Source organism: Rhinolophus ferrumequinum, chromosome 3 (genome assembly GCF_004115265.2).
Source record: "Rhinolophus ferrumequinum isolate MPI-CBG mRhiFer1 chromosome 3, mRhiFer1_v1.p, whole genome shotgun sequence".
NCBI classification, from domain to species: Eukaryota; Metazoa; Chordata; class Mammalia; order Chiroptera; family Rhinolophidae; genus Rhinolophus; species Rhinolophus ferrumequinum.
The window spans coordinates 76,188,704-76,211,443 of NC_046286.1; the positions used below are offsets into that span (position 1 = coordinate 76,188,704).

Genomic DNA, 22,740 nt, shown 5'->3' on the forward strand with positions numbered 1-22,740 from the left:
GTATGAATTTGAGAAAGCTGCACCTGCTTAGAAACATTGCTTAGAAACCTCCTCACCCACATATCCAAGTTCATCATTTACCTTTTGCTTTCCACATAACTGCGGGACACAACTCAGCTAATTTTCTGCCACGTAACAAAAACCCCTTTCCTTCAGTTTCCAATAACCTGTTCTTCATTTTCTTCTGAGCCCTTGCTAGTAGAGACTTTAACATTCATATTTCTACTAATAGTCCGTTAAAGGTAATTTAGGCTTTTTGTATCATGCTCCTAATAATTCTTTGAAGCCTCTTCCCACTGTCCAATTCCACAGGCCCTTCCATATTTTAGGTATTGGTTACAGCAGGACCCTACTTACCCAAATCTCTATTCGTTAATTTTTATACTATAACAAATTAGCACATATTAGTGGATTAAAACAACATAAATTTATTATCTTGCAGTTCTAGAGGTCAGAAGTCCTAACTGAATCTTTTGTGACTACAACTAAGATGTTTGCAGGCTTGTGTTCTTTCTGGAGGCTCAAGGGGGAAAATCATTTCTTTGTCCTTCCAAGCTTCCTGGGACCACCTGCATTCCTTGGCTCACGGCCCCCGTGTCTTTCTGCAAAGCATATCATCACTCCAATCTTTGCTCTGTCCTCACATCTGTTCTCTGACTCCCACTTCCACTTAGAAGGCCTGTTATGATTATACTGAGCCCACCTGTATAATCCAGGATAATGGTCCCATCTCAAGATTTTTAGCAGATCTGCCATGTCTCTTCTGCCATGTAAAGTAACATATTTACAGAGTCTAAGGATTAGAACATGGTCATCTTGGGGGGAGGGGAGGTTATTCACCTACAATAGAGCTCTGTTTCATTACGTATTTAATATAATATGATTCCCTAGAAATGTTAACAGGCTCAGTTTTGATTGACAGTGTCAAAAAGTGATTTTGAGGAAGAGAGAATCCTATCACCAAGAGTTCTGCCATCTTTGCTCTATAAGATAATGTTATTTCTGACCCTTGCTCCTAAATGTCTACGAAGTGTTATATACGTAGTGGAGTTATTCATTCTCATTCATCTCTTAAGGCATTATTCCTAGAAATAAAGGCAATAATTTAGACTTGATATTATTTAATATTATCTGAATTAACTCTAAATTATAAAATTCTCCCTGATACGTAATTGGCATCCTTAGCTTGATGCTATCATTATATGATACACTAACCACCACATAAAAATCTTAGGATTGGTCTTTAATCACATTAGAGAAATGATTACTATGTGGACTTCTGGTAATCATATTACCTCTGTTGACATGAAGATGGGGATTGAACATATATTAGCGTTTAAATTGGTGATTCCAGACAGGCAGTGTGGAATAAGTGCAGTATATTAAAAAAAGTATAGGGAGCTTATTTCTGGTTCTGTACTTTCAACAGTCTATACTACTTTGGAAAAATCAGATCATCAATGAATATCAGCTTTCTCATCCATAAAACACAAAGGTGCTAAACTTTTAGCATAAAATCATTTTATAAAAGAAATACTAAATAAAATATATTTTATTAATATATAAGTTTATAAGTTCAAATTTACTTATTACCAATATAATTTCAATTACTTATAAAGTCAATCCATGAAAACATAAGAGCTGTTCAGTGGTAGATTTCAAAATCAAGGGTTATGAGTGGTAGCTGCAGTATTTAGGAACCTATTTATTTGAATACTCTTTTGGCTGAACATTATCAATACATACAATCTCAAATGACACTATCAATTTAGGAGCTCACTTTGCAATTTCTCGATATACTTAAAAACAGAGGTAGAAGGAGAAGTTTTATTTTTATATATTTTCAGAAATAAATAAACAATGGAAAACTTAAGGGAAGATATCAAATATTCTGTTTATAACAGGTTTGTGGATGTAACCATTGTTTTAAATTTTAAAAATAAATTATTACAAAAGTAAATGCTCAACCCTCAAAGTGTCTGCAAATAAACTAATGATATCATTGTAATACATTGTAATATCATTGCTAAAAAATAAAAATAAAATAAATATAACAATAAGTAAATAAATTTCAATTGACTTCCTAAAACAGAGTTTGGAATTCATCACTTGCCAGATATTTCCAATCAGTAGGTTTGCCGTTTTTGAAAACTCCCCATTACATTAGTAGAATACTTACATGGTACACACACTTACATTACACACAAAAGTTTTATTGTATTTTTTTCTAGCCTTTAATTTTTCTCAGGTCTTTATACGTGTCATGAATTGGACCATAAGCTTCTCAGTGTCAAGGGCTCCTATGTGTCATTTGCTCCCTCTACTTATAGTAATGTAAATACTCTCTCAACAGGACCCGTGAGGACAGGACTTTCTGGGCATCAGTCATTCACAAGGTCACCAGGAGTCAGCTGACTTGGTGAGAAATAACACACACAAATACTCTCTACTCAGGCCATTGAAAAGAAGAATAATTCTGGACAGCGATAACAGTCTTCCATTCATTTTTCCATTCTAAAGAGGTTGAGTGCATTTATATTAAACATCAATCATGGAAAACAAAGATAAACACATTGTCACCCTTACCCTTATAAACCTTATAGTCCATTCAGACAGCTCTTGATCCTAAGAAATTTCTGAATAATAAATAATTTATACAGTCATTAGCCTTTGAATCCACTGTAGAAATGCTATGTTTTTATTCTATTCTAGTTTTTCAAAAGCAAAGGAATATTTTAGTTTTGCAAACAGGTTTGCAAAAAGAATTGACCAGCTGTTAAATTTTTAGTATAACATAGTATAATAGAGAAATAATTTTCTCCATATTAAAAAAAAATTACAGTGATGAAGGCCTTTGACAGAGAACCATGAAATACTGATGCTTAAAAGAGGCTAGTTCTAAGACATGAACCACTGATTTAAGCGTTATTAAAATTGTACTTGTTCTCGGCTTGGTTTCATGTAGGTATGCTTTCATTTTCTCCGTTCAAGAAAAATGAAACCCCAAATTCGATACATTTCTGATAAGTAGGACACAGATCCCACAGGCAGAAAGAATGAGGAACACTAGTTCCCTTGCAAGGGAAAGGAGTGTGAGTACCAGCAAGAGCACTTCAGCATTTAGAGGAAAAACAGTCAAGTTTACTCACTGATTACAATTTTTCAGAAGGGATGGCAGCTTCCTCAAAGCTGATTTCATCCTAGGGACCAAAAAAAGCCACACTTCTGTCCAGAATTTCTAATGGCCAGACTAAACTGTCACAGTTGACCCTAATTTCCATCAACTTAAAAAAACTGTATAAAAAAAAATCTGAAAATTTCTTTCTGATGCCTTACTATTTCCTTCAACATGTAGCTGGCAAAACATAAAGAATTTTAGTACAATTTAGGAAACTAAGATTGGAATTTTAGACTCTGAAACCCATTTAAATATATTTTTTACTTGAGACGTCAACCCTACTTTCAAACCAACCTCCACTGCAATTGTAAGCTCCCTAAGGAATAAAGAACAAGAGTGCAATTTAAGATCCAAAATTCTTGAGTTGTACTCAAGTTCAAGTTCATCTGTGGTAAATATGGTGGGAATGAATTCAAATAGCTTCTACACACATGGTACAACCAAAAGAAGCTTCCATCGTTTTACTGTAACTTCTTGATGGACTAAGTGTTCTTTTTCTTCTCCCGTTTGTTATTTTTGAATGTCTGATCACCTAAAAAGACACTGTTAGCTATCTGACACTCAGAGTAAAAAGGCACCAATGAAAGATTTGACAAAAGCAACATGAGACAAAAGTAAGATTAACAGAAAATGCTAAACAAACTAACACAAAACAAACAAAAACAAACTAAAAAACCCTACTCATTATCCAGTGTTTAGGGAATAGACAGCAAAGAAGGGAAGAAAGAGGAAAGAAAATAAAAAAACATTACCAGTGTTTGTATGTTTTATCATATTGTCTAGATACAATATTCCATGCAAACCTACTCGTCTGTGACAAGTTCGTTTTTCTTAATATTGGAATACATGTTTAAAATGCCTGCTAGCACTGAAGTCAAGATAGAGGGGTTGGGAAGGACCTATAATATTGTTTAATGTGATAGTCTGAATTAATAATGATCTGATTAGGCCATTCCCTATAAAATACTTCTCCAGCTTTACAGACATCTTTCACAATCATATATCAACTTTGGGTTTATTAAAACAATAAAAAACTTATATTAAATAAATGGGTGCATGCAGATATGCATGCCTTAGGGTTTGGAATTTCCTTCGTTCCATGGCTTCTAGGGAAACTATCTAGCTTCCTCCTTTCCAGGTCTCTTGGAGCCCAGTGCGGATAAATCCCACCAGAGTTCCTATGACAATGCAGCAAATATGTTCTTGGTATTCTAAACTGACACCTAACAGATTCCCTATTTCAAAAATGTGATTGGTGACGCTTAGGTTATACGGATTGTAAGTGCTTTCTTGCAATCATTCAGGGAAATAACTGGTCCTTACACCTCATATTGGAACCAAACCATTACCAGTTTTTAATTTTTATTCCCACGGTGGGGGACTCTATCATTAGTTCAGATGTCATCTATAGGTAACACATTACCCACTAGTAGTGGTTTTCATAATAAGGAAGGACATTTATTTTATCAATCACAAATATTTGCAGTTAAGGAGTCCCAGTAATGGGTAGCTCAGTTCAGAGTTTTTCCAGCTCCAAGTTGGCTCTTTGTTTCCTGTGACTTTCTCCTCTTTATAGCCCATTTAACTCTCAACCTCTAAATGTCATTCTTACAAAACAATGCCCAAGATAAGAAGGATGGGTTGGGGATTGTCCTTGCCATCTATCTTTTTATAAATTAGGAAGAAACAAATTTCTTAGAAGGTGTGACAGAAGAGATATTCTTAGATTTCCCTGACCAAAACTGGATTACATGCACTTCACTACACCAGGCATTGACCCTGGTGCATGGGAGTTGTGGTTCTCAAAGTGTGGTCACCAGAGCAGCAGCAGCAGTAACAGCCATAGACTTGTTAGAAATGCAAGTGGTTGGACCCCTCCCTAGTCCTACTGATTTAGAAATTCTGGGGTTGAGGTCCAACAACATGTTGCTACAAGCCCTCCGGTGATTCTGACTCAAGCTAGAGTTTGAGAATGGCTAACTAAGATCAGTCAGATTCATTCCCTGGGTCTGAGCCTTCCTCTGAGCAGCTAAGGATACATTCTCCTCAAGGCCGTTGCATGGATTCCCTCTGCCTTGAATGTTCCTCACCACATGGGTTACTCCCTCATCTCCTTTACCTTACCAGTGAGTACTTCTCTGATAACTATAAATAAAACAGTAAAGCCTTAGTCACATGCCCCGGCATTCCCCATCTGCCCTCACTATTTTATTTCTCTCCAAATAATTTATCACCATCGGACTACCACATATTTATTTGTGTCTGGTATGATTCACTCTAGTGGAATTTAAGTTCCATAGAAACAAGGGTTTTGTTCAATGCATTCACTGTTCTATCCCCTATTCAATGTTCTACCAGAATATTGTCTGGTATATAATAGACATTAAATAAATACTTGCTATATGAATGATGAAAATACTGATATCCAAATGAAACTGGAAGAAGTTAAAGAATGGCTAATGGGTAGACAGACAAGAGTCTGCTAAAGTAAACTATTTACATTTGGAGTTTTGGAATAAAATCCATTTATGATGGATTAAAATCCATGTATGATGGGAACTTAAGTGTTTGTAATAATATAGAATATAGACATGTTTCATTCACTTAAAAAAGCCTCCCTTTCATTTTAAATGTTATGTTCAAATAAATTTTCATACATTAAACATTTTTCTGTTCTATCAAATTCTATAGCTTTCATCAATGGATGCCAGATTTTTTTTTAATGAACAGATTTGAAAACATAGAAATCTCCTTTAAAATTAAATTTGAAGTAAATAGTTTTCTTCCAAAAAATTCAGAAATTTATATAAGGGGGAAATTGGACACAACCAAATAGTTTCAATATGTAAGCTACTTATATAAACAGATTGTAATACTTTCAACTTCTCATACTATTGATTTTCTTTCTTACTCTTATTCTAGGGAGTTATTCAATATCTTGATTTCTTATAAATGCCTGCTTTATGTTAAGAATAATTTTATATAAATGAGTACATGGTTTCATAAATATTTATGCCTATATATTTATAAAATTTTAAATGACATAATATGCTAAATATTATTGAACAAGATAAATAAAATATCAATTGAAATTCATCTCTTGTTACTTTACTATGGATAAAGCATGATTTTCAGTAAAGTACTTATGAAAATCCTTGGAGTAAATTTTATCATTGAAATAATTTTTTCAAGAAGAAAATAAAGTTATCACAGTATACATTAGTTATGACACTATGGCACACAATACAAGGCTTTTAGCTACTTATTTATAAATAATGGTGTGTACCAATTTAGAGGACTGTTACAAATTATATGTAAAATGATGGATAGCAAACCAGTATCAAATAGCCTATAAAGCATGCAACTTTCACAGTGCTTCCACTTCACTATACAAGTGACTTTCCAGTGTTGCCCACTTTTCCCTTCCTTCCTTCCTTCTTCCCTCCCTCCCTGCATCCCTCCCTCCCTCTCTCTCTCTCTCTAATTAGTTTCAGGTGTACAAAGCAATGTAATACCGTGTTTCCCCGAAAATAAGACCTAGCCGGACCATAGGTATAATGAGTCTTTTGAAACAAAAGTTAATAGAAGACCCAGTATAATATATAATTTATATATTATAATATAAATATTATATTATATAGACTGGGTCTTCTATTAACTTTTGCTCCAAAAGACACATAGAGCTGATGGTCTGGCTAGGTCTTATTTACGGGGAAACAGGGTAGTTAGACATTTACACACCTCACAAAGTGATAAACATACCCCCACACCGACATCTTACATAGCTATTACAACACCATTGACTATATTCCCTATGCTGTACTTTACATCCCATGACTATATATAAAGTCTGCATGCAGACAGCTTTTCTCTTATTCCTCGTTAGAATATACCAAGTAGCTCTCTCTTCCTTGTTGAAACAATTAATGTCTTAAATAAAGGATTAGAAACATAGTGAATGCTAAAGACTCTCCCACTCTGAGCTCTAAATACTCATTCAAAGATGAAAATGTTTTCTCCTAAAGAAACTAGACAACAAAGCTATAATATGAAATATAAGAAAGAATTGCTCTGGCCATTGGCGATCACAGATCTAATAATTTAATGGCATCAGTTGGATTAAATAATAATAATAATAACAATGATTATATATACATGTATTTTTTTAAGTAAAGTATCATCAATGAAATTGCACTACTGATGATGATATGCACCAATCTCCACACCTATGCTCTTACCTACGGACTAGCTCGATTCTATTCATCTTTGGTTGTCTACTCTAGGAAGTAACAGAGGTTTTTAGACAAGCAACTTGTTATTTTGAGCTGATATAGTTGAGCTTTTCCCAATATGTTGGTTGATCAACAGCACAAGACGTTTCAACTTCTCATACTCAATGGCAGAAATAGCCCTTCTAAGGTTTTCTAAATCCTTCCTATTCTCATAACAAGATTCCTCCGGTCAAGTACTGTAGGATCGAAAGTAGCACCCCATTACGTGTTAAAGACACCCAAGTGAGTCAGAGGACTTGGCTGCCAGTTTAACTGTGCCCTATTACAAATACTCTGTAATAGAAGTGACGCGTGTAATTAGCCCTGAAGCAGGGAACAAAGCTGTTTCATTTTAGCAAGCGGGCAAATGGAATTTGAAAAAAAATAAAAAGCAAACCTCTTACCTTTTGTAGCAATTCGTACACACTGGGTTTTAGTTTCCTGAAGTAAAAATGAAAGAAAATAGTCAGTGTATATGTAATGTTTCCTATTTCATAAACTATATTATGAAGCTCAATGGGGGTTGTAAAATACGCTTATAAATAATAAAATTGTCGTATTAAGGAAAGTTTTAATGTTTTTATATGTATCCTGAGGTTTTTTTAATCTAAAATAAGAAATTTAAAAATTTTTCAGTATTTTTCTAAAGATTTAGATTCTATTTTCACATTGTAATGAAACAGGCTATCATCTAGAAAAAGAAGTATGGCATTCTATTTGCATTTATTGTACTTTTTAAACAATCAGAAAGAAAAATGTATTTGCAAAGCTAATACGAATCAGATCCAAATATAAAGTTCATTTTCACCTCATAGCTATACACTCAGACCAAAGCTGGGTATTACATACACTCACTTGGAGTCTAGCATGACTAAAGAGCTAAATGGCAGTAGCTAGAAAGACCTATAAAAAAATTACATCACGGTTGCAATATAATTTATCTGTTCTTTTTTTCTTTTTAATTTAGCACTTAGGGGTTAAATCTTTCTTGGTGTGATTTTTTTCTTCTCTTGCTAGACAAGGGGTTCAAGGAAATAAAAATAGAAAAAGATACAAATTATTTCAGATTCTTTTCTTTAATTTTTTGTCTTTTTTTTTTTTTTTAACGTTGTGGGGTAGCCCTCGGAGGTGGAATGCACTTGTAGGCCCTCACTTCAGGACTGAACTCATTCAGTTTATATCTTTGAATATACAAGAGGTTGGAAAGGATGTTAAAGCCAGTGAACAAAACAAAAAGCCTATTTGTTTTTAAGATGTATTTATAACTCCATCTTGAGTAGTTCTATATATCGATAAACCAAGAGTTTATACTTTTCTCTTAAGCATTTATTATTTCTAAATTAAATAAAATAAAGCACTGAGGAGGAATGAATAATTAAAAATGAAAGCATGCACTTCTATTACTTAATTGTGACCCGAAGTCTCCATACTAAGCTACAAGAGATTATTTCACTCTCCCACAAAGGCCCAAAGGGATTTTGATTTCCTAAAAGCAATTGCTGTTAACTCTATCAGGATTACCAGCCTCTGCTGGTAGGAGCCATGTCACTTTTAAAACTCTTTGCCAGGATAACTGTGAAATATATTATTGCTACTTTGTGCTTTGATTATACCACATGTAGATATATTAACAATTAGAAGACAAAATTCATAACAAAGCTTTTAAAGAGTGCCAGAGAAGATCCTTTATACCCAGAATGGAAAATTAACTTCTATAGTCATCTCGTTTTTGAGCAGCCCAGTTTTACCAGCAGTACAGAGTGATGGTTAACTAGGAAGTGGGCAGCAAAATTGCCTCTAAAGACTCCCTCTCATGTAGAAATAAACTAAAGATAAGAAAAGCATTTTCAACAATGAGCAGCCTCTGGTTTTGGGGTACATATTCGGAGATGCTGTGGCATTTTTCTCTGTCATATACTATAAGCTAACCAGATAGGGTAAGCAGAAAGATTGCGCTTTCTATTCAACAGCAACAAGTCAACACCCTAAATTCTCATGCTCCCTGAAGAAATGTAAACGGATTGTCATGTCTTCCAATTAAACTCTTTCAAGATATAAAATGACTGTTGCAATTGGATATCACATACTTCACATCATCTCTCAAGTACCCACCTCAGGGACTCAATTACCCAAACCCAGCAATTTCCTATATAGCCACAAGTACACAAAATGGTCATTCTTCTACTGGATTTTAAATTTTAAACATTTTCTATTCTCAACATTTTTTTTTTCCTATCTTTATCTGAAAAAAAAAAATAAACTAAGTTTCAGGAAAGAAAAATCTTTCAAAGAGAACAGCATGAAGCATGAAAGACCAGGTTATTTCCCATATAAGGAACCACTGGTAGTTTCTAACTTCCTGTTGTGTTTTCCTCTTCAATATTCATTTGGGATCAGCGGCAGTGCTCAATAACAACTGTGTCCAAAATGGGAAAAGGAGGAACAACCAGAGCAACGGAAAACAGGCTTTTCTAATGGTGCGGCATCCAGCCAGTTCCAGGCAGCCTTCTGTTTAGGTTCTGTCAGATATACCACGGGCGTCCTATTACTTTGTAATCAGAGAACTGTTGCTTGTTATTTACTGTTTGGCTTCTACCTCCTGAAAAGTTTATCAGCGTTTATTAACCTGCTGTGGAACACACGTTCTGTTTATCCTGCAGTAAATTTAATCTTCTGAAGTGTACCACTACTGAGCAAAACAGAACAATGCCCGATATTTACTAGGGCTGGAGTCCTAGCAGCAGCACACCCACCTTTCCAAATCATTTTATTTGCAATTGCTCATGTGGGCTTTCTTAAAGAAGGCGTAAGTAGAAACAGGTACTAGGAAATAGGAATTCTGTGCAAGGTCATGTATGGAGGAGCCTCAGCCCAAAACTGTGCACAGAGTTGGGAATAGAAACAACACCCCCTTTACACCATTCTTTTTGTTTGTTTGTTTTCATGACACAGGCTACTGAGTGTTTATATAATTTCTATTGCAGCTTTTCCTCAGGGTAGTGAGAAAGCATATTGTGGAGGAAGCTTACCTTCTCCACACTGCTCATTGCCTGGAAATAGATGTTGTATCCTTTGCGTGGAGCCAAAGGCGGGTTCCAAAAGCCCTGATATGTCCGATTGTCACCCACTGTGAATGGGGCTGGTTCAGGCAGATTCCCGGGGGGTAGCTCTGCTGCGAAATAGTAGGGTGCACCCCCATTCATGGCATTTTGGTATGTGACAGGAATCTGGTAGCACTCCATTGCTCCGGCTTCTCGCTTGGTGCGGTGTGGGTGCAACTCCTCCACAACAATCTGATAGGCACTTTTTGGAAAGACAAAATACAGCACAAATTTAGAGATTTTAGATTCTGAGCTTTGTCAGCAAAGTATTTAATAGTAACATGCACCACTTAAAAATCTTTAAAGTCAGTCTTAACCCACTACATTCTTGTTTTCAGCTATTTTTCAATAAAATAGAATTTCACATGGATTCTAACCCCAATGTAATTACTAAGGGACTCAAAAAATGTTTTAAAAAACAAAACAAAACATAGAACTCTACACATTTTTAAATGTTGAGAAATGAGTCACCCTAATAATGAACCCAATAATAATCAGAGACATGTAATAGATTAAGTTCTTTGTCTGATACTTTTAAATGTTTAAAGTTAACATTTTCCTTTTAAATGGTCCTATGGAAGGCTCAGCTCCAAGGCCCAACAGAATGGCTGCCTCAGGGCGGAGCTCAAAGCACCAGTTTGCAGTTGTCATCATGTTAGAGACAGAATGTGCTGACAGGCTTCTCCACCTCTTGACCTTGCCACGGCATCAACATTGGCTCACAGCTATGCAGATCTAAAGCACAAGTGACATGCTGCAATATGGGCACAGATGGACAGAAATCTGTCTTCGCCACTGAAATAGACTGACTCCTTATTCTAGAGCCGTTAATAATAAAACGTTACAAATTGTAGAGACAGATGGCAATTGGCCTGTTAAAGCTCAAACCTAAACCTTACAATACCTTTTTTAAAAGTCTTAAACTTTCCTATAATAGCTTTTATTTTAAGAGGAAAGGGAATTAAAGAAATGCAACTTTAAAGATCTGCCTAATCACTTATAAAATTTCTGTATCAATTTCTGAAACTCATATATTAATAACATGCTTTCTTTGTAGGGCATTCTTTAGGCAAACATTTTTAGGAAATGCATACTTAAGAAATTTGATGTTATTGATAGGTTTTTATATATTATTAATGAATTTAAAAGAATTAAGTTTCAAATTTACTGAAAATTATTAGGAAACGCATTGCGGTCACATATATACTCTTAAATAAGCTGTGTGTGGGGATGCACGTTTGACTCTTGAGTCTCCAGGCAAACATGCATATTGTATATATTAAACACAGTCTCTAGTCAATGGATTTCCAGCAGGAATACAATATTTTCTTTAATGAACTTCCATAAAAAGAAAGAGAAACACACACGTGCACACCGAGACAGAGAGAGAGAGAGAGAGAGAGAGAGAGAGAGAGAGAGAGAGATTGATTTTGCATCTATGACATGCAAAAATTAAAATTTTTATCAGTTAATAATCTGGTATAAAATTCTAATTTAATATAAACTGTTATGCTTATAAATATAAGACCTTCGTAGACTAAAAGAAAGGATCTTTATAAATTAAATATTTTCTTCTTAATTACTCAAGTTTCTATTTCCCATTAAATTATTGCTGAGAAGTTGGTAAGCTGGTATCTGTCTCCCTCTTTAGAAATATAAAAATTGTACTTATGCCAGAAATTGAGATTTGGGCAAGTAACTAAGGGAGTTTATATTATTTGAAATTATGTGTATAGCATCATTCTCTATATCTCTGCCAAATTGAGTCTCTACACTAGAAATGCTATTTCCAAGATACGTGCTCTCCAAGGGGGTCCGTGGAATAAGCACATACTAATTTTAAAACAAAGGAAATATGCAAGCAAATATGTAAGCATAGCGTTTGGAGAGAAAAAAGAAAAGATCATAGCTGACCTATGCCATGTTAAGCAAACCTGGTCTTTTTTTGTTTGTTTATTTTCTATGTAGAATCCACATTTATATGTTATGCATTGGTATATCCTGTGGATACATACATACATGTAGATAAATTCACACACGCACACATTCAGTCTTAACTAATTCTATTAAATTGACATACGTTGTACATTCCAAATTAAGAAATTTCACACAGAGAAGCTTCTCTTTCCAGGTCTACTAGGAGCAAAGCAAATTGCTGACGGTGAAGAGCCGTGAAGGAAGAAAAAGTGCTATTTGCTCCTTGGGAAGATCCCACTGAACTTGAGATGGAACCCTAAACTAAAAATTATTAAATTCAGTTTTAGAAGAAATTGTCTTCCCTTCATTGTTCAATTTGTCTGAGCAGGCTGTTCCTCAACCTCATACTTTCACTTTTTCTAAACAGTTTTTTTTTCCCCCATGTCCCTGCTACTTCCTTATTTATCAATACAAATTAATTTAAGGACAGAAAATAAGTAACGAGAAATCAAATTAGAAGTGGTTTGACTGATTACATGAAATGGGCCTTTGCTCTCTCATCCTTGTGCCTGTCTAATTACCTAATGGTACTTAACTGTAGCTAGATCTAAATATTATTCAAGCTTAGTACTCTTGCAATTTAAAATATTCCAAAGTCACCTGAAGAGTTTTATTCACTCTACCCATATTTCATGTACTCCTCATTCTTTTTAATTACATTTTAAAATATTTCAAAAATTAAGTTAAAATCAACATACTGGCATTATGAATCTTCACTCAATACTCAAAATATGATTTCCTTATATTAAAAATCTAAAAATGACTCCTCTATACTATAATCTAACTTGATTAAATATTGGAATTGTAGTCATTCTTAGTTTTCTGGGAAGCCAGATAATGACATCTCATCATGCAATTTCCCTTCAGTTATAAAACTGTAAGAATATACAAAGAGATTTTGCCATTAGCTCAAAAAGCCATATCATACATGTGGTAGATACTTCTCTTGATTTAATGCTTAAAAATATTGGAGCTGAACCCAAAATTACACAACAGCCTGATGTGGATCTTTTTTCTTTTCAATTCAATTCATAAGTAAACCTTCTGTGAATCTGGTTATAATTTCACTAAGAACGTGAAATTAATGATCTTAGTGATATTAAATAACGTTCTTAGTGATATTAAATAACAAATTTTATGAAATTGTATACTTCCTCATTTTTATCTAAAATGTCTCCTTAAAGCTTTAGGAGAAACTCCCCAGCTCCGATGTTTTGCTATTTCTCTTATGGACAGACTTCCTAGACTCTCACAGCTACCATCCTCATACTGCCCCAGACCCAACATGGTGATAATCCACAGTGTAAAGATTTAATCGCCATTGCGGATACCGTATTTCTGTGGCTACCGTATTTCTTGCTCTCCATCTCTTCACTCCTTAAACACACAAGCCAGGTCTCTCATGACTTAATCTATTTCTGTAAGAGGAACTACCAGTTTCTGAATAACAAATCTCGAAACCCTGACATTATCTTTCAAAGGTCTATTTTTAACCATGTTTCCCTTGTAATATGCTACTTGAGGGCATGTCCTAAATTGCCTTATGTGGACTTCTATTCCAAGTATCCAGCTTGGCTCCTGGCACATATTGAATGTTATTAAATGAATGAATTTACAGAAACCATGGGCAACTTTAGCTGTCTTACTAAAATAAACTAAAAACTAAACTAAACTGAACTGAACTAAACTAAATGGACAGACTCTACCCAACAAGAACTTCACAGGTGCTATGCCAGAGGCTTTTGGAACTAGAGTTTGTTCAACATTAGGAAGGCAAGAGCAGAAAGAATTCGATATTTCCATGGAGTTTGGAAAAATGGATGGTGAAACAGAGTCTGGCAGAGACTAGTTATGCTAGAAAACAGGGAAAGATAGAACCTTGTGTTTAGAGCGTATGCTAGCAAAGTTAACAGATGGATGTTCTCGGGAGTTTTAGCTAAGGGGACAAATAGGTATGGCTTTTATTGGGAGGGGAGGAGATGGGCCACAGAGTGGAAATGGCAACAAGCATTAGCAAAGAAGAGATTCTGATAGGCTGACATAAATAAAGAAGACATTGGGTGGAAAGTATAAGAATTTCAAATTCTGAAGGTAGAAATGAAGATCCAATCAAAGATTTGAAGGACCAGACCATAAATACAATGCTTTGAAAATCCTACAACTTGGGTCCTCATTTTCTAAGAAATTAGAGCACTGAACAAGATCAGCTTCAAAATAAGGCTTGAATTACTGGTGACAATACCTAAGCTAGGAATGTGGTCAGTGGAAATAAGACAGGACTATATCATGAAAGATTCAAAAAGCAAAGAGGGCGAGGCTCATCTGTGGCCAAACTGACCACGCTAGTCTGATTCTGCCACCTGGCCTCCACCTATAGGTGATATCAGACAGCTGGTCAATCATTACAAAAAACTAAAGATGGACAAGATGGGATGAGATTATCAGTTGGAAAACAGATATTCCCCACTGCTATTAACATTCTTGTAAAACACATATTTGTGTATACATCATTTAATTATTTCTTCTTGTAGTATTCCAGGTTTAAAAGTTTTTTTTTTTTTTTGAGCACTAATCTCCAAAGTGTAAAATTTAGAGTTCTCACACGCTGGACTCAATTCCAGAAAAGGTCAAATGTCTTTCCAACAAATACAAGGAGGTATATGCCTGTGTCAGAGGAAGAGGATATGTGATTTTCAAGGATTATTTTTGCATAACCATCAATTCAGATTACGTGAATTCTGTGTAATTAAAATTTTTTGTGATAAGTAAACAAAGCCGAAGAAAGATTTTTGTTTTAAAAATGATAGTATGTTTCTTAATTCAACTAAATTCCTGAACTCTGACTATGAGCAAAGGATTTAGAAGGCTGCAGGCACCTCTGATTGTCCAGGACAAATCTGGATCCAGGCTCTGTGTTTTGTTGTGATCATTTTATCTTTGATTTACAATGCTTAGCACAGAACCTATCACATAATACATGGTCTATCAATGTTTGTGCAATAAATTAATTAAACGAATAAATAATTAGTGTAAGTTACATTATGTAGCACAATTGTGCAGTTTCCAGCTTATATTAAGTAAAGATGAATTCACTTGAATATCTAACTCTTAAAACATAAACGCAAGCACACGGCAGCTCATTTAAAGAGCAGGAGCAGAATCAAACACCTATTAAGTAAATTTCATCACAGGTAGGAACATGTAAATGATCCTGACTACTTATCAATAGGAAGAGATATTGAATGCAGGCATTTTCTCCTTCTCCTTTGGATCGGCAATCAGACTCACTCACAGGTCATTGATTCATGAATAGCACTCTATACTTACTTTGCATTTTCAAGTAGCCAATGTTTCTCAAGTACTTTATTACAAGTATATTCAGTCATCTCTTTTTTCCTGTGGTGTGGTATTCCCATGATTTTAAGCCAGACAGGACTCAAGAGTTTCTTTATGAATTCAGGTTCTCCTATATATACCTATATCTATATATCTCTATCTCTATATATCTATAGATACCTCTCTATATAGATCTACAGATATATAGATCCCTAGATCTAGAGATCTATATGTATAGATCTATATATACTTAATTAAAAATATTTCTTTCACTCAGTGATATATAGGATTACCTGAATGGGTAGTATGTGCTTATAAGGTCAAATGTATTTATTTTACACATAGAATGAAAATTAATTTTATTTCTTAATAAATGAACATGTAAACTATTTGAGAAAACTCAATTATGAACTGAGTTTGCACTGATTTGCAGTGACATATGCACTGATTTTTATGTCTTGATTTATTTCTCAATAGAAGTATAAAAACAGAAGTATCTATAAAATTTAAAAATTTGAAATGCAAATGTGCTAAGTTTTAAATACTTATCTAATCACAAATGTACATCAATTAAAATGGTTGGGATAATTTGACTCAATCCCTGACAATAACATGGCTTCTAAGTATATCCAAGTGGAGGATAATATGGAAGATTTTAGTATTGGAAAGATAAAGGAAATAGCGAATTGAATTTTAATATTTACTATGGAATTCATGATAAGCAACAATTTAGGAATTAAAAGGTCATGGAGGCTACATTCATTATAAGTATTCTCCTTTTATTTCCTCAAAGCTTCCTATTTTTTAATCATTCATATGAAATTATTTAGAACAGACTTAATGCGTTGGACCAGAGGTGTTTTCTCATTCTATTTTTGACAAATACCTTCAAAGCTCATATACCATAGATAAAAATAGAGGAAGTTAAGTGACATAGGACTAGAGAAAAAAAAAAAAAGAGCCGCTCTTAAATCAAACAGCACAGTGAGCTGAAAGATTCAGTTCATGAATATCTCAAAAAGCCCCTTAGAATTCTACTCTTAACTACAAGTCTATCTTCCAGCTTTGTCCAAATGAAAAACAAAAACAAAACAAAACAGAAATAAAACCTGACACTCAATGTCAAATGACCATCTCTTAGAAACGAACCACTCACTACATTGGCTGCTAAGCAGCTATGAGAAAACATCCCGCCTACTGGCTGTTTTTTGCTTTAACTATTATTTTGCCCCTCTTACCTGATAGGTGCACCTTTGGCCTGTGCTGGTCTCAACAATACAGTTATTGTGGTAGCAGTTTCATTGAGAGAGGCATCAACTCCTTCATAGTCAGGCAAAGTGGGAGCTAATGAGTGATAAATGAGAAAAAAAGAAAAAAAGATTCAATCAATTAACAGGAATGTACCATAGTTCAGGATGAATAAATCATCCTGGCGGAAGGAAAAAATCAATGTAATACTTCGTTATCTAACATCTACCTTATTTTGTTGACTAACATACACCATTGAATGTTAACCTTGAAAACCTAAGGCAGCAGAAGATATAAAGCCAAGAATTGTTGAAATTTAAATTATAATTTGGCAACTTGTGACAAATGCTCCAAACACTTTGTGAAGATGCTTTAGCATTTAGTTTCTTGAGACCTTGATATCAGCAATGATGGGATGGGATCAAGATGATAACTGTGGAGACTCTGGGTAATCTGGTTGAGGAATTGCACGGGGAGATGTGGAAATAGGAATGGCAGGAACTGAGGTAAAGGTTGCCTGGGGAGGCAGTGCTGTTTATAATCTAGTGGTTGTGAAATGACCCCATTAGAACCTGGGTCATTTTCACCAGTGTAGTCGCCATAGAAACACATCAGGAGGTGTGGTGAATGCAAATGGCAACTCTTTTTCGTTTGTTTTTACCATGAACTAGTACATTAGTTGCTAGATTCCTGAAAAGAAGAAACATAAATTTTCAAAATATTTGATAATGTTTGGGAGGTGGAGACTTTCTAATCACGAACTGGGTGAAATAGTAACCTCAAATGTTTTTTGCTATTTCCATGCAGAAAGATGTTTAAAGGAGTATATATCCTGCAAAATGTGTGCATTATCAGAATTACAGACCCAATGGCATCTAATAAGTTTAAGTAGTTCACTCATTCATTGAACATTTATTGAATACATACTATGTGTCAAATTTTATACTTGCCATAAATATAAATAAAAATGAAGTGTGGTCTAACATTTATAAAATTAAAAGTAGAGGTTCACAGTTTATTAAGAGTGAGAGTCTTATAAAAAAATTATAGCAAAATATTAGGTGACCAAAAGACAAAGACGTTAACTTGCCAAATGAGTGGATCTCAAACTAGTGAGACCAGAAGTGCCTGGAGGGCTTCTTAAAATACAAATCGCTGCCCCTCCTCCCTAGAGTTTCTGATTCAGTAGATCTAAAGAGGGGGCCTGATAGTGTCTTTTTCTAGAGGGTTTCCCTCTAGAAGACCACACTTAAGAGAACCACTACTCTAAATTAGTGTTGGGTGTTGGGAAGATGAAACAGAGAAGACTTCACAGTTTAGGTGATGCTTTGAGCTGAACGTTAAAAGAAGGGTAAAAACTCATCAGGAAGAGAAAGCATAGAATAAAATTCCAGAGACAGGAAACAGGATGTTTGAAGACACCTAATGTGAAAGGGGATGGTATGTTCCAACACCTATAAACAGTTTGCTAAGCCTGGAGCTTTATGTTCATGCATAGACAGGAGTGCAGAATGGAAAGAGCTAAACAATGAAGAGCCCCAAATGCTACCCAGGCATGGATGTTTGGGCGTTATCCCTCTGGATACAACATATCCAATATATCCATACTTTAAAAAAAATTAAAACTTTAGAAGGAAATATATGTTGTATAAAGACTGATATAAAAATACATTGAAGCAATATAAGTCTGAAGGCAAGGATACTGCTTAGAAAGCTATGTCAATGATCTGTTTAAAATATGGTCCAGGGGTGGCTGGTTAGCTCAGTTGGTTAGAGTTCAATGCTCTTAACACGAGGGTTGCGGATTCGATCCCCGCATGGGCCACTGTGAGCTGCGCCCTTCACAACTATATTGAAACAACTACTTGACTTGGAGCTGATGGGTCGAGGAAAAACACACTTAAAATAAATTTTTTAAAAAGTTAAAAAAAATAAAATGTTATATATATATATATATATATATATATATTCCAGATAGAAAGGCAGGAATACTGACATTATGAAGAGGCAAATTATCTGAGTGTTATTTAGGAAGTAGAATCAATAGATATTATATATGCACACTATGGATATGTATATTATATATATGTACTATACATACATACACACATACACATAAATCATGCCCCCAAACATCATTCCTTCAATAACTTTACTTCATGTTTATTTAAAATGCCAAGGAATATAATTACAGGACTCAATGGATAAATAACAATAAATTACATTAAAAGTTCAAGTGATGCTTAGAACCACATAACTATAAATTTTTTCAGCCTGAGCTTTGATTAGTACGTTTCCAAAATACAGTGACTGCAGCAATCACTGTATTTGTCTTTAAAGTACAAATCAAGTACCATGTGTATAAGTTGCTTCGAGTGAAACGGCAGTTATGCAATTCAAAGAATTTGCTAAATGGGTGTTCAGTGTTTAATTATAAATTTTCTATTCAATACAAAGAAAACATGTGAGAACCATCATCTGGCTCTCAATAATGTCCATTTGTTCAATGCTATCAGTTTTACAATTTATGTAAATTTTGTAGATATCTCTGCTGAAGGATTTTATTCATTTATAGAACTACTACTAATTCAAGAGGGTAGGAAACATGTCTGACTATGTCATGATATCACTAATCATATTTTATATTAAAGTGACTCAACAAGTATTTTAAATTGATGATTTAGAATGGTTCCATCAGGAAATAAATTAGCAAATTTAATACATTGCTACTAACATGATGAATACTTTAATATTCTTCTTTATTAGAATATTAATATAAATCAAATATTATACAAAGGAACCATAGCTCATACTGAAACCATAGTTAATTTTTTATGATACAATTTTTCAAAGTTTTGTGTTACATTCAAAACATTTTCAAATAAAATGTCTGACTTAAAAAGAGTACGTAGCTTCCTTCTAATGCTTCCTTAGCAATTCAGAACAATGGTAGACATTTTTTAATGAGGTATTACACCATTCATGTATGCAATGTAGAAATATAATAAAAATAAACATAAACAAAAAGAACTTACAAATTCAAAATTAGAATTTTAATGTTTTAATTTTAATATATTAAGTGGTTGACATTTTTTAATTTTAACTCTTCAGTTACATATACACTTATTTTAGTAATTGTAAACAAATAATATAAAACATTACATGAGCTGCAGTAGATTTAGGGTATTTTGTAGTGCTAAATCTTGGCAAAAAATTAAGCAGGTTTAATTGATAACTTGACTAAAGGAGAAATCACATCTGTAAACAATCTACTCAAATGCAAACAAACTATGAAATTATTAGCATAAGTTTTGTAAATTTAATTATATTTATTTATCAACTTAACGCATTGCCATTCTGAAATTTAGAGTAATCTGTGTGAGATTTCAAAGGGAAAGAAAAGCTCGTATTTGTTTATAATTACCAAAATGTCAGTGAAAAATGGAACGGAGAGATAAGATATATGGTACTAAAATAGTAAAGTAAGGATCTTTTACCATTCTTTGATAAAATCCATTTACCGTAAAGGTATACCATAAATTACCAACTCCTCAAAAGTATTATAGGCCTATTAGCATAGATAATAAACTTTAAAAGATTTCTGATAAAGATATAATGTAATTTTTTTAAAAAACCACTGTCAATTAAAATAACTTTCAGATGTATTTGGTCTTGGACATAAAAACAAGAATAATCTGTATTCAAATAATTATTTAAAGTGCTTTCAATCATAAATTACATAAAAGATTCAGTAAGTGAAATGAACTGCACTTAGTGTATATGTGATTCCCTGGGACATGCTATTAAAAAAAATTATCCTTTATTTATTTGCATACCTGAGATATTAGTTGTCACATTGATGGTTGTGGCTGGCCCAAAGCCTTTGACTGTGCTGGCTCTTATGAAAAACTGGTATGTGGTTCCAGGATGGAGATGCATAAAGACATGGTGTGTACTGTTCCATAAATTTGATACAGTCTGTGGAGGTCCAGCCACTGGAACTGCAGGATCAAAAGATCTTATGCTGCTGTAGCTAATCTGTTTTAAGAAATACATGTCTTATTAAATATCCAATATAAGTCATTCAAGGCCATCACTATGGAATGAATCACATTTTTTTCACGTCTTTTCCATCTCTTTTGATATGGTTATTTAGCTGTAATTTTGTATCGACTGTGTCCCTATCTATCTATCCATCCATCTATCTACAGATATACCTAGAGTTATATCTGATTAGACCAATATACATCTATTTTCTCCTATCAAAAAATAAATTAATATACTTAAGTATGAATACATAATCTTATGGTCATATATTTTAATGCATATGAAACAAAGAAAGCGTTCAACAAAGGTTTTTTATAGTTAACTTAATCTATACATTGTCCAAGTTACATATATTTCACGTCAATAGTATTCAAGCATGCTGATATAGTCACAGGTTATAAGACTACACTAGTGATTCCTATTCCCATCATGCATTCTGTAGCCACTACAAATTGAAGCATTTTATGCTGTAATCAACACTGACTATGCAGGAACAAAACTATACATTAGTACAATTAAAATGATGCTTTCTTTTCTTCTTTTTAATTTCTCATATTTAAAAATATGATAATTTATATCCGAAGGTAAGCTAAATCTCTGGAATAGGTTTATAACATATTTTGCTTTTTGGTATTAATCCTTTCAATGGTCTTCCCTAAATCACAGAATGAAATATGATTTCTTCATTTTATAAAAATTCCCTCTATCACCATCTTTAAGTCTGTTTGAAAAGGCCAATCCTGCTTCCCTAGAACAACAACTAAAACATACATTTAGTTTAAGAATGTTAAAATTCTAGGTCAATGTTTGTTTTTATATTAAATTTTGGGATCAAGGAATGGAAAGTAAAACAGAGGAGAGCTACTAATGATTTTATTCCCTTAATCCTCACTTACTTTTTTCCCCTTATTTCCCTCTAACCTTTTCCTTTCACTCTCCCTTCAATACACTCCCTTGTTCTCTCAGTACCTCATATTGAGTGATGATTCCATTTGGATCCAAAGGCTCTTTCCAGTTCAAGAAAATCTTATTTTCAAAGGATGTTCCTTGAAGAGAATTGACTGGTACAGGGCCGGGCACTACAAATACATACATTTCGGTTGTAAAAACTCTTATATCAGTAACAGCAAAAGTAAATCATGTAAGCCAGATAAACCAAATTAAAAATACACAAAATAAATATAAATGTGTCTTTAAAAAGAAAACAATCTTACATGATCCGTTTTCAGACTTCAATACATGGCAATATAAAGTAACTCTATAAGCTTCTAATGCAAAAAATGTACAACCGCAACGTTATTTTTATTCAAAAGAATATTCTATCACTTTAGAGAATTGAATAAATTCTGTAGTCTAGTTTTCTCTGTTGTATACCTCTAATAACACAAAAATCTCATTTGTAATTTGTTTCATAAACACAGTTATATTTCCCTGAAAGGTATTTTGAAGATTATAAGCCCCTAAAGAGTCTCCGTACACAAAGTTCAGAAAATAATGAATCATGATAATAATTAACACTCTTTAGACTCTAAAGGCAAATTATATTGCACTGAATTGAAATGCCTACTAATAGTCAATCTGA

General features: G+C 33.8%; 1 protein-coding gene across 5 annotated transcripts in view; it reads right to left on the reverse strand.

The window, feature by feature from the left end:
• The window catches only part of PTPRK (protein tyrosine phosphatase receptor type K), a 505,641-nt gene that overhangs the window by 81,484 nt on the left and 401,417 nt on the right, over nt 1-22,740 (reverse strand). For all 5 annotated transcript variants that reach the window (XM_033098859.1, XM_033098824.1, XM_033098848.1 and 2 more), the window contains exons 9-13: nt 22,128-22,237; nt 20,948-21,149; nt 17,102-17,207; nt 10,479-10,752; nt 7,854-7,890 (exon numbers count right to left, since the gene is read on the reverse strand). In XM_033098859.1, coding sequence (XP_032954750.1) covers nt 7,854-7,890; nt 10,479-10,752; nt 17,102-17,207; nt 20,948-21,149; nt 22,128-22,237 — 729 coding nt within the window. The remainder of the gene's footprint in view (nt 1-7,853; nt 7,891-10,478; nt 10,753-17,101; nt 17,208-20,947; nt 21,150-22,127; nt 22,238-22,740) is intronic.